We start from the raw sequence: 14,050 nt of genomic DNA, 5'->3' as shown, positions 1-14,050 counted from the left end.
TAAAAGCTCTTGATGAGTGTAACGTCAGGATGAGCTTATATCTTTAAAAACGTCAATAGTTAAGAAAGTACAGTGCAATTTAACTAATATTCTGTGAACTATTGGCATTTTTAAAGATATAAGCTCACCCCGAGATTACAATCATCGAGACCTTTCATTTGAGTACCTACATCAATTTTTCATATATTTTATATATTTACAGATATGAATATATATAAAATATATCAAAATGCATGTGGGTACTCAAATGAAAGCTCTTGATGAGTGTAACATCAGAAAAAGCTTATATCTTAAAAAATGTCAATAGTTAAGGAATGATCTTGTATCTTGTGAATTATTAACATTTTTAAAGATATAAGCTCACCCCGACATTAACGGGATCGAGACCTTTCATTTGAGTACGCATATCAATTTTTCATATATTTATATATGTGTACATATAAAAAATATATCAAAATACATGTGGGTACTCAAATAAAAGCTCTTGATGAGTGTAACGTCAGGATGAGCTTATATCTTTAAAAACGTCAATAGTTAAGAAAGTACAGTGCAATTTAACTAATATTCTGTGAACTATTAGCATTTTTAAAGATATAAGCTCACCCCGAGATTACAATCATCGAGACCTTTCATTTGAGTACCTACATCAATTTTTCATATATTTTATATATTTACAGATATGAATATATATAAAATATATCAAAATGCATGTGGGTACTCAAATGAAAGCTCTTGATGAGTGTAACATCAGAAAAAGCTTACATCTTAAAAAATGTCAATAGTTAAGGAATGATCTTGTATCTTGTGAATTATTAACATTTTTAAAGATATAAGCTCACCCCGACATTAACGGGATCGAGACCTTTCATTTGAGTACGCATATCAATTTTTCATATATTTATATATGTGTACATATAAAAAATATATCAAAATACATGTGGGTACTCAAATAAAAGCTCTTGATGAGTGTAACGTCAGGATGAGCTTATATCTTTAAAAATGTCAATAGTTAAGAAAGTACAGTGCAATTTAACTAATATTCTGTGAACTATTAGCATTTTTAAAGATATAAGCTCACCCCGAGATTACAATCATCGAGACCTTTCATTTGAGTACCTACATCAATTTTTCATATATTTTATATATTTACAGATATGAATATATGTAAAATATATCAAAATGCATGTGGGTACTCAAATAAAAGCTCTTGATGAGAGTAACATCAGGATGAACTTATATCTTTAAAAACATTCAAGGTCAACCGTTTTCCTAATATATTTGCTAAATTTGTTAGAGCCTTTATTTTTTATCAAAAACCAAGGAAATAAATTATTAAGTAAGAAAGAGTATCGATTTATTCAGTTGAGTGCAAATAATCAATAGATTGATCTTATTTAGAACTCGTTATTTATTTATCTAAATTCATTATTCAGAACTAGTATATACTTTGGTCTTCAGTATATTTATTTTTACAAAAAATAAAATAATTTCAAAAAAATTGTGAAAATCAAAAAAATTTTTTAAGTTTGCTTTTTTTTCTCCATTACACTTGAGTTTATTGAACCATTATAATTTAAAGATTCTAGCTTTAAAAATAAAAACAGTAAGTTAATTAATTTTACTAATTTAAAAATTTTAAGTTTAAGAATATTATTACTGATATATCATTTTTTTTTTTTTTTTTTAAGAATAGAATAAAAAATAAATTTTGAGCTTTTATCCTAGAAGAAAAAAAACTTCTAACTGTATAGGATAAAAGTAGAGAATGAAAACATAGTCTTATATTGATTGAACTGGTGTAAATAAATGGTTGAACAGGTTATTGATTGTTATACCAGGTAAACTATGAAGCAGATAACGTCTATTTTATTCTACTCGCGATCACAGTGGTGCTAGCTACGACCCAGTAACTAGTTCAGTTTTCTTCTCAAGCTGAAGAAATCTAAAATAGTTAATTTAAAAAATGACTATTAGTTAAAAAAAAAATTCCAAAAATTAAAAAAAAAATTTTTTTAAAAACATAAAAAGAAAAAATAAAAATGGCACGGTTTGCTTACGAATGTAATGATGATATAAAGTTAAATGATACAAATTATGAATCAAACATACGAACATATATGTGTCCAGCTGAAAAATCTTATTGTCTGTATTGCTGTTGCAATCCACAGTGTTGTCTTTTGATACAGAGACGTCCTCCGAAACATTTTTGGGAAGCTTGGTACTTCTGGCTTGGTATAGCTTTACTTATTTTCCTAATTTTATCATCTGTAAGATCTTATACTACATTTATTATTATTATTATTATTATTATTATTATTATTAACAACCTTGCAGTCACTATGTGACTGCCGTGATTTGTGAACTATAAAAAAATAAAATTATGCTTTATTAAATAATGACTTTTGTTAAATTGCACTGTACTTTCTTAAATATTGACGTTTTTGAAGATATAAGCTCATTTTGATTTTACACTCATCAAGAGCTTTCATTTGAGTACCCACATGCATTTTTGATATATTTTTCATATATACATATATATAATACATATAAATATATAAAATATATGAAAAATTGATGTGGATACTTAAATGAAAGGTCTTGATGAGTGTAATGTAAAGATGAGCTTATATTTTCAAAAAGATCATTAGTTGACAAGATAGTAAGGTCAGTTCTTAATTATTGACATTTTTAAAGATATAAGCTCATCCCGATGTTACACTCATCAACAGCTTTCATTTGAGTACCCACATGCATTTTGATATATTTTTCATATATACATATATATAATATATATAAATATATGAAAAATTGATGTTGGTACTTAAATGAAAGGTTTTGATGAGTGTAATATAGGGATAAGCTTATATCTTTAAAAATGTCAATAATTCACAAGATACACGGTCATTTCTTAATTATTGACATTTTTAAAGATATAAGCTCATCCCAATGTTACACTCATCAAGAGCTTTCATTTGAGTACCCACATGCATTTTGATATATTTTTCATGTATACATATATATAATATATATAAATATATGAAAAATTGATGTTGGTACTTAAATGAAAGGTCTTGATGAGTGGAACATAGGGATAAGCTTATATCTTTAAAAATGTCAATAATTCACAAGATACACGGTCATTTCTTAATTATTGACATTTTTAAAGATATAAGCTCATCCCAATGTTACACTCATCAAGAGTCTCCATTTGAGTACCCACATTCATTTTGATATATTTTTCATGTATACATATATATACATATATATATAATATATATAAATATATGAAAAATTGATGAGGGTACTCAAATGAAAGGTCTCGCTGAGTGTAATGTCGGGGTGAGCTTATATCTTTAAAAATGTCAATCGTGCACAAAATACAAGGTCATTTCTTAATTATTGACATTGTTTAAGATATAAACTCATTTTGATGTTACACTCATCAAGAGCTTTCATTTGAGTACCTACATGGCATTTTCTATATATTTCATATATATGGTATTTGTGAAATATATAAATATATAAAATGTATGAAAAATTGATGTGGGTACTCAAATGAAAGGTCTCGATGAGCGTAACATCAGAATGAGCTTATATCTTAAAAAATATCAATAGTTCACAAGACACAAGGTCATTTCTTAGTTATGTATCTAGAGACAGAGAATTTTTGAATGCAGCCTAATACTTTTCATAATAAATTGACTATCGGTGAGAATGATATGAAACCTTGAAAAGGCATAAATTCAAATCAAGACCTTTGCAATGACACTAAATTTCACTAAAAAAAGCCAATTTTATCACATGACTATTCTGGACACAAGATTTTATTCATTCTCTTAATAATATAGATTATTATTATTATTATTATTATTATTATATAATTTACTGGAATTAATTATTACAAAAAAAATCTAAAATAAAATTAGAATTAATGATGGTAAATTTTTAATTATATTTTTTCACAGATTAGCACTTACATAGTCAGTAATTGTCGTTATGGTTTTAATTTAAGGACAACTAGTAATAATTTACAAGTACCTTCACTAAGCGGGGGTACTAGAATTAATGATGAATTGAATGAAATATCAATTCATGTTATACCGACAACGGATATTCTATTGTCAACGTCTCATATAAAAATGCAATTGGCCGCTCCACAGCCAAATGCTATGCACATGAGTAAGTCTTTTAAGTATTCATACATACAATTTTTTTTTTTACCCATTATTTTTTTTTCATTTTTTATTCAAGTTGCGGTAAAAAAAAATGTTTTAATTTTTTTTTTTTTTTTTTTTTTTTTGTTTAAAATCAAATAATTCAATGATGTATGAGTGAAAATTTTTAATACAAAGTATGCTAACGATAATTTTTAATTTCAAAATAAATGTGATGATTTGGTCAATTTTTAGATATTTCAGCGAAAATATTCAATCTTATCAAAAAATGTTTTAAATAAAAATTATTAAAAATTAAATTTTATAAAAAAAATTTTTCTTGAAATTTTTGCAGAATTAAAAAATGAAGATTTTTATAATTAGCAATAATTTAAATTTTTAAATTGTGGCTTTTTTTTATTGATCTTAAAAAAAATTGTAAGAATTTTTTTTTTATAAAATTTTTAACAACTTTTTTTTTAAGAATAACGTTAATTACTATTTTACTGTTTTTAATTATAATAAATTTTTTTATAAAAAAGTTGTTAAAAATTTAATTTTATAAAAAAAAAAATAAATTTTAAAATTGAAATGTTTACTAATTACAAAAATCTTTATTTTTAAATTCGGAAAAAAATATTAGAAAATTTTTTTTTATAAAATTAAATTTTTAACTTTTTCATAAAAAATTTATTTCAAACATAAACAGTAAAATAGTAATTAATATTATATTGATAAAAAAATTTTTTATAAGTTGTTAAAAATTTAATTTTATAAAAAAAATTTCTCCTATAATTTTTTCAGAATTAGATAAAATTTTAATTTTGAAATTACGACAAATTGATCTTAAAAAAAAAAGTTGTAAGAAATTTTTTTTATAAAATTAAATTTTAACTTTTTCATAAAAAATTTTGATAATTATTTACAAGTGGGGTCCACAATTTTAATTTTGATTTTTTTTAACAAAATTTCTATTTGATTTTCTTAACATATTTTTTTTTTTAAAATACATTAAAAAATAAATTAAAAAAAAAAAAAAAGAAAGTTTATCACAATGTTAACAAATTTTCAAAAAAATGTATAAATTTTTTGGAAAATTGTGAAATTAAACTTTTTTTTAAATTTATTTTTTTATGTACTTTTCAAAAAAAAATATATCAAAAACATCAAAAAAATATAAAATAGAAATTTTATCCAAAAACAAGAGCCAAAATTTTTTCCAATTTTTTAAATCAAAAATATTGAAATTTTTATTTTCTTTCCCGAAATTTATTGTTTTAAATTCCGTAAAAAAAGTAGAATAAAAAAAAATAAAAAAATGTTAATTTTTCACCAAGATACCCGGAAAAAACAAGACGACACTGGATATCATCCCAGATTATACTCAGTGATATTTGTGGTGAAAAAAAAATTTAAGGTAATATTTAAAACAATATTTGACCGTCCTAATATCTAAAATTCATAATAGATATGATAGTGCTAAGTGCGCAGGTGCTAGAAAAAAAAAACAGCGGAGATATCACTGGGTATAATCCGAGATTCTACAGAGTATAATCCAAATTATACAAGATACTATCTCTGATTATATCTAGTGTAATCTTACGCGGCATAATCATAGATATTACTGGGTGAAATCGGAAATTACAATGAGTAAAATCCAGATATCACTCAGTATAATCTGAGATGGTATCCAGTACCATCTTGTTCTTTCCGTGTAAGGCCAAAAATATTGTAGACCCGGCTTGTAAATTATTACCAAAATTTTTTTATAAGATCAATTACTACTTTACTGTTTATAATTAAAATAATTTTTTTTTTCTCATTTAAATTTACTAGAAAAAAAATTAATATTTTTTTACCGCATAAAACATCAATTAAAGTTATTAATATTTATTCCTTATTTTTACAGCCCCAATTGTAGCTTAAAAACAAATGGACAATCTCGTCTTTCCAATAAATTTCAATGATTTTTCTATTGTTTATTTAAAAAAATAGATTTTGGGACGTATTTTTCTTTTTATATATAAAGATGATGGATAAAGAAAAAAAAATTCTTGCATCACAGATTAAAACGAATCGGCGCGAAAGTTATTAACTGGATAATAAATCACGTTATAAAAAACTATATTTTTAACAAGTCAATAAAGACATTTTAATATTATAATGTTTATTTATTATCCTGCTCACCATATTTTTTAAATAATTACTCCCAAGATTTTTAATTAAATTTTACGAATAAATTTCGCTAAAAGATTTAACGTAAGCATCGTGTAATTTCATCATAAAATCCGGATCATTTTTAAGAAGATAATTAAACGCTTGGAGTAGTTGATTTCGAGTAAGAGGTTCAATAATTGGTCGAGATGACTCAGAGGGACTGGTAGCAGAAAACATCACGGGAGGCATCAACGCCGGAGCATTTGAACCAAATCCACGAATTCCAACTTGAGCTTCCTCAGATTCAATTGACTTGTCGTCTAAATCTAGTGAAGAAAATCCTAATGGCAATGTTGAAATATCCGTCACAGTTTTTCCAGCACTTGGCTCTTCATTTTTAATTACTTTATTACAATCAAGCGGAGTGTCCATTGAGAAAATTGAATGTCTGTAATTTTGTCCTGGAGTATGGTGATTTATTATTGAATTATTCGTTGGACCTGTCAAAGGTGATTGTATTCTATGGAAACTTTTAGCGACTATCACGTCATTGCTTGCACTTGATTTTGGATGTTGAAGCATTTGGGACGATGCTGCTGGTCCAGAGTTGTTGGAACATGCGTGCTTTTTCGTTTTACTTGATGGAGTTCCATTCTTCATTAAGTTCACTGTAATTGGCACTGTCGCTGGTGGGACTATCGAAGGAATTCCCGTAGATTGGGGCGTGATGGAACGCTGCTGTTTTTCTATGTGCTCTAGAGTGTGGGCCGCTGGGTGAGACATTAGGTGAGATAAGGATATAGGCTTTTCTACGGTGACGTGAACGTTTCCTGGAGGCTGTTGGTGCTCCGGTTTGAAATGGCCCGTATTTACCTGGAATAAGAATTTTTTTTAATTATAAGTAAGGAAAAATTTACAATTAATAAGAAAAATTGTAAAAATTTTTAACATAATTAAGAGATGACCTTGCATCTTGTGAATTATTGACATTTTTAAAGATATAAGCTCACTCCGACATTACACTCATCGAGACCTTTCATTTGAGTACCCACATCAATTTTTCATATATATTTTATATATTTATATATTTCGCAAATACTATATATATAAAATATATAAAAAATATCATGTGGGTACTCAAATGAAAGCTCTTGATGAGTGGAACATCAAGACGAGCTTATATCTAAAAAAATGTCAATAATTAAGAGATGACCTTGTATCTTGTGAATTATTGACATTTTTAAAGATATAAGCTCACTCCGACATTACACTCATCGAGACCTTTCATTTGAGTACCCACATCAATTTTTCATATATTTTATATATTTATATATTTCACAAATACCATATATATATATATATATATATATATATATATATATATATATATATATATATAGCATAAAATATATAAAAAATGCCATGTGGGTACGCAAATAAAAGATCTCCATGAGTGTAACGTCAAGATGAGCTTATATCTTTAAAAATATCAATAATTAAGAAATTACTTTGTATCTTGTCAAATAAAGATATTTTTAAAGATATAAGCTCATCTCAATGTTACACTTATCGAGACCTTTCATTTGAGTACCCACATAAATTTTTCATATATTTTATATATTTATATGGGTGATTCTTTGTAAGGATGTCTTAAATCTGTACAAAATTGTCCAACCAAATTATTTTTGATTTTATTAGAAAAAAAATTAACAAGGGCTACAAAACTATCAGCTTAATCATAATAAATAAACAGCCGAATTCATTTTTGCTTTTTCGATATTTGTGTATCTTTTGCCATATAACATCACAGGGGACTGTTTTTTTTTATCAAATTGAGAAAAATCAAGCAAACTATTTCAATGCATTCAACTTTTCAAGTTTTCAATGAATGTTTACATTAATTAAAATAATATTAAGACTTATGGATCCAATTTTATAAATAAATTATAAATAAAAATAGCTGCCAGGAGACTGAGTTTTGAAGTGGCCCAGACACATATTTCCAGCACAAACGGTGCTTTGACACTAAATCAAATGCCGATAAAGCGCTAACAGCCCTAAGAAGATTGTTAGTTAACTAATTAAGTTTATAAATATTATGGACCAAATTATATATTGTTGACGAATAACTTAAAATTTAATCTTAAGGTTTAATTTTGGGAATGGGACAGCTCAGGGGACTGATATTTTGGTGGTTTAGGAATTTATAGCAAAAAAACCAAAATTTATTTCATTTTAGTTTTCAATGCGCTCCAAAAAGAAATGTTTTTTTACTATCGTAATAAATTTTTTTTAGTGACAAAATAAAGTCATTTCTTAATTATGTTAAGAATTTTTACAATTTTTCTTATTATTTTGCATTTTGATATATTTTTCATATATATATATATATATATATATATATATATATATATATATATATATATATATATATGAAAAATTGATGTGGGTAGTCAAATGAAAGGTCTTGATGAGTGTAACACCGGGATGAGCTTATATCTTTAAAAATGTCAATAGTTCACAAGATACAAGGACATTTCTTAATTATGTATCTAGAGCTAGAGCATTTTCATATGCAATCATAATACTCATCATCATAAATTGACCATAAAAACTATAAAAGCCCATGTTATTATATAAATATACTGGCCAAAGAATTTTTCTTACTCTTTTAAAAATATAGATTATTACACCTGATATTATTGGTGCTTCCAGTATTGAAGTCTTTAGTACCCAATTGTTTGATTATTTAATGGAGCTAGAGACTTACGTTAAGTTCCTTATTATTTTCCTCTGTATGAATATTTATAACATGGTTATCATCATTGACTGTATATCTACAGTTATTATATCAATTCATCTACTCTAGTTAAACGATATTAAAATTAAATTTAAATCATATTATTATTAATTATAAGTCTCTTTATTGTTATCTTCATTATATTCTAAATTTTATATTATTGTATCCACTATTGCAAAAATTATTTTGTAAAATTTGGCATTTGGCAACGGCCTTGATATTATTAAATAAATAAATAAATTAATTAATTAATTATAAGACTATATTGAGTTTACTGAATGACCATAAGCTAAATATGAAAATGAAAAATAGTAAATAATATTACCTTGGCTTTGGCAAAGAAATCAACAACACTTTGAGAAGTTCCATCAAACATTCCACCAGTTGTGATAGTTCCTGAATGAGAAAAAGTATTGATATCATCAGAAATTCCATCAGAATTCAAATTAATATCATGATTACCATTGCTCTCTCTGGAAGTATTGAAATTTTCTTGAGCTTTGCTGAGCATGCTAAATATATCAACGTTATTGAAAGAGTCACTGGCTTTATTAATGACTTGTTTTTTATTCTTTAAACTTGTATTAACTTTCTTTAAGCTTTCGTCAGAATGCTTTACAAGCTGTTTTAAAATAGCCGCAATACGTATGCACTCGTCCTTGTCGTAAAACCAAATACCGTAAATGTTACATTTTGAATTTCTGTAGAGTAAAAATGGTTCTTGCAGCTCGAGATCAAGCCTCTGTGTAACAGGTTCCACTAAATTATTGGTATTTAGTCTGTAATAGATCAAATAAAATTCATTAGTTAATTACATGCATTTATTTATTTTTAAATTATTTTTATTCCGTAAAAATTCAACTATTTTTTACTATGATTTATTTGTTACAAAAATTATTAAATATTGGTTAAATTAATTTTTATAAGTAATAATAGACATTTAAAAATTTGAAGAGTTTTTTTAAAAAACAAATTTGGACAAAAGAATTGTCAAAAAAAATCCATGTGTAAAAAATATAAATAAAAAATACAATTTTTTTGAATTATTCGTTATAAAAATTTTTTCTTTAAATAAAATTAAAAATTAGACATGTTTGTGGTTAAAAATTGTACTAAACAACAATTAACTATTTAAATAATTAAAATACTGAAATTAAGAATTTTTTATCAATAAAAGGTTTAAGTGAAAAAATACTTGATATAAATTGCAATTACGATTTTTTAAAATTTTCTTCATGTCAAATTTTTTCTTAATATTTTTTTTTCAATAAAATATTTTTCTTTGTAAAGGTCTTGTATTTTCATTGTAAAGGTCTTGACTTAAATTTGTTCCTTTTCAAAGTTTCATATCATTATCACCGATAGTTAATTTATTATGATAAGTTCTTAGGCTGCATTAGAAAATGCTTGATCTCTAGATACATAATTAAGAAATTACCTTGCATCTTATGAACTACTGACATTTTTAGAGATATAAGCTCATCCCGATGTTACACTCATCAAGACCTTTCATTTAAGTACCTACATCAATTTTTCATATATTTTATTTATTTATATATATGTATATATGAAAAATATATCAAAATACATGTGGATACTCAAATGAAAGCTCTCGATGAGCGTAACATCAGGATGAGCTTATATCTTAAAAAATGTCAATAACTATAAAATGACGCTGTATTTCGTCCACTGATGATATTTTAAACGATATAAGCTCATCCTGATATTACGCTCATTGAGACCTTTCATTTGAATACCCACATCAATTTTTCATATATTTTGTATATTTATATATTTCACAAATACCATATATATAAAATATATAAAAAATATCATGTGGGTACTCAAATGAAACCTCTCAAAGAGTGTAAAATCAGGATGAGCTTGTATCTTTAAAAATATCTATAATTAAGAAATGACCTTGTATCTTGTGAACTATTGACATTTTTAAAGATATAAGCTCATCCCGATATTACACTCATCGAGAGCTTTCATTTGAGTACCCACATCAATTTTTCATATATTTTGTATATTTATATATTTCACAAATATCATATATATAAAATATATAAAAAATGCCATGTGGGTACTCAAATAAAAGGTCTCGATGAGTGTAACATAGAAATGAGTTTATATCCTAAAAAATGTCAATAATTAAGAAATGACATTGCATCTTGTGAACTATTGACATTTTTAAAGATATAAGCTCATCCCGATATTACATTCATCGAGAGCTTTCATTTGAGTACCCACATCAATTTTTCATATATTTTGTATATTTATATATTTCACAAATACCATATATATAAAATATATAAAAAATGTCATGTGGGTACTCAAATAAAAGGTCTCGATGGGTGTAACATCGAAAAGAGTTTATATCTTTAAAAATATCAATAATTAAGAAATTACATTGTATCTTGTCAACTAATGATACTTTTAAAAATATAAGCTTATTTCGTTGTTACACTTATCGAGACCTTTCATTTGAGTACCCACATCAATTTTTCATATATTTGTATATATTATATATATGCATATATGAAAAATATATAAAAATGCATGTAGGTACTCAAATGAAAGCTCTTGATGAGTGTAACATCGGGATGAGCTTATATCTTTAAAAATATCAATAATTAAGAAATGATCTTGTATCTTGAGAAATATTGACATTTTTAAAGATATAAGCTCATTCTTATGTTACACTCATCAAGACCTTTCATTTGAGTACCCACATCAATTTTTTATATATTTATATTTTTCACAAATACTATTTATATAAAATATATAAAAAATGCCATGTGGGTACTCAGATGAATGCTCTTGATGAGTGTAACACAAGAATGAGCTTATATTTTTAAAAACTTCAATATTTAAGAAAGTACAGTGCAATTTAACAAAATTCATTATTTAATAAAGCAAAATTTTATTTATTTATAGTTTACGTCAATGCAGTCACATAGTGACTGCAAGGTTGCTAGTTAAATTTAATAAAAATGTGGTTCTCATACATACCGATTCATAATAAGGATACTATTGTAGGGTTCGCCGTTTCTCGAATAAACAAACAATGCACCCTCGATATCAGTCTTCTCCCATTCATTGTTCTCCGCATTAAATTTATAAAGAGCCACATGCGTTGCTGTCTCTAAAATATCCTTGATATAGGGATCAACGCGTTTCAAAGCTGCCATATTCATCTTTATTTCTGTCAAGTCTCCCATTATTGTGGTTAAATAAATTTAATTCCAACTTTACTCTCAACAGTCGTAAATGCGCGTTTGATTTATTAGATACTTTTCAGTGGACCAAAACCGAAGTTTATAGTTGATAATTATCTGATAATTAAATAAAATTTATTTAACCAAGAACATAAATAACACGTATAACGTATGATAAGGCGTTATATCATTTTTATTTTAAAAACACGTGTATTAATTAATAATTGCGGTAGCTTCGAGGTATATCAACATTCACTAAAGTCCAAGACGCCTTGAGTAATAAATACCCACCATTTTGGCCGTGAAATCAGTTTTGAGAGCTCGGCTAACTTCGGATTGATTCGAGTTATCCAAAGTTTGTTTTTGTTAGAAAGTTATTACAGCGCCATCTGTTAAGCATTAATAATTCAAATTTCAGTGTACTTTATTTGTTTTTAATGGTAAATGATTTATCAATTTAAACATTTTTTTATTTTTTTTAAAGGTAAAAATTTGTAATTTATATTATTAAGAGAATAAGAAAAATTTTCTCTCTGGGATAGTTTTATAATAAAATCGGTTTTCTGAGTGAAATTTAGTGTCATTGCAAAGGTCTTGATTTGAATATGTGCCTTTTCAATATTTCATATTATTTTTATAGATAGTCAATTTATTATAATGAGTATTTAGGATGCATTCGAAATTTCTGTATCTCTAGATAGATAATTAAGTAATGACCTTGTATCTTGTGAACTATTGAGATTTTTAAAGATATAAACTCATCCTGATGTTACGGTCATCGAGACCTTTCATTTGAGTACCCACATCAATTTTTCATATATTTTATATATTTATATATTTCACAAATACTATAAATATAAAATATATAAAAAATATCATGTGGGTACTCAAATGAAAGCTCTTGATGAGTGGAACATCAAGACGAGCTTATATCTAAAAAAATGTCAATAATTAAGAGATGACCTTGTATCTTGTGAATTATTGACATTTTTAAAGATATAAGCTCACTCCGACATTGCACTCATCGAGACCTTTCATTTGAGTACCCACATCAATTTTCCATATATTTTATATATTTATATATTTCACAAATACTACATATATAAAATATATAAAAAATATCATGTGGGTACTCAAATGAAAGCTCTTGATGAGTGGAACATCAAGACGAGCTTATATCTAGAAAAATGTTAATAATTAAGAGATGACCTTGTATCTTGTAAATTATTGACATTTTTAAAGATATAAGCTCACTCCGACATTACACTCATCGAGACCTTTCATTTGAGTACCCACATCAATTTTTCATATATTTTATATATTTATATATTTCACAAATATCATATATATAAAATATATAAAAAATGTCATGTGGGTACTCAAATGAAAGGTCTTGATGAGTGGAACATCAAAATGAGTTTATTATATCTTTAAAAATGTCAATAACTAAGAAATGACCTCGTATCTTGTGAACTATTTACATTTTTAAAGATATAAGCTCATTTCGATGTTACACTTATCGAGACCTTTCATTTGAGTACCCACATCAATTTTTCATATATTTATATATTTTATATATATGTATATATGAAAAATATATCGAAATGCATGTGGGTACTCAAATGAAAGCTCTAGATGAGTGTAACATCGGGATGAGCTTATATTATTAAAAATGTCAATATTTAAGAAAGTACAGTGCAATTTAACAAAAGTCATTA

At 25.7% G+C, this 14,050-nt stretch overlaps 2 protein-coding genes across 3 annotated transcripts; one reads left to right on the top strand and one right to left on the bottom strand.

Annotated features, from left to right (window-relative positions):
* Positions 1-1,717: 1,717 nt before the first annotated feature.
* On the top strand, positions 1,718-6,315 carry LOC123270531. Its single transcript, XM_044736629.1, has 3 exons — positions 1,718-2,267; positions 3,966-4,179; positions 6,064-6,315. Exons 1-3 carry the CDS (start codon positions 2,040-2,042, stop codon positions 6,078-6,080), a joined length of 459 nt encoding a protein of 152 aa, XP_044592564.1. The 5' UTR covers positions 1,718-2,039; the 3' UTR covers positions 6,081-6,315.
* Positions 6,316-6,349: 34 nt separating this feature from the next.
* On the bottom strand, positions 6,350-12,641 carry LOC123270529 (mRNA-decapping enzyme 1A). 2 transcript variants are annotated; one of them, XM_044736628.1, is made up of 4 exons: positions 12,127-12,640; positions 9,574-9,890; positions 9,437-9,507; positions 6,350-7,184 (listed from the first exon to the last, which is right to left on the bottom strand). In XM_044736628.1, exons 1-4 carry the CDS (start codon positions 12,333-12,335, stop codon positions 6,384-6,386), a joined length of 1,398 nt encoding a protein of 465 aa, XP_044592563.1. In that variant the 5' UTR covers positions 12,336-12,640; the 3' UTR covers positions 6,350-6,383. The 2 variants fall into 2 exon arrangements, with proteins under 2 accessions (XP_044592563.1, XP_044592562.1); XM_044736627.1 differs by having other exon boundaries at positions 9,437-9,890; positions 12,127-12,641.
* Positions 12,642-14,050: the final 1,409 nt, after the last annotated feature.

The sequence above is a fragment of the Cotesia glomerata genome, linkage group LG8 (assembly GCF_020080835.1).
Source record: "Cotesia glomerata isolate CgM1 linkage group LG8, MPM_Cglom_v2.3, whole genome shotgun sequence".
NCBI lineage: Eukaryota > Metazoa > Arthropoda > Insecta > Hymenoptera > Braconidae > Cotesia > Cotesia glomerata.
Note: the sequence above shows the minus strand (reverse complement) of the source record. Positions and strands in the feature narration are given on the sequence as shown.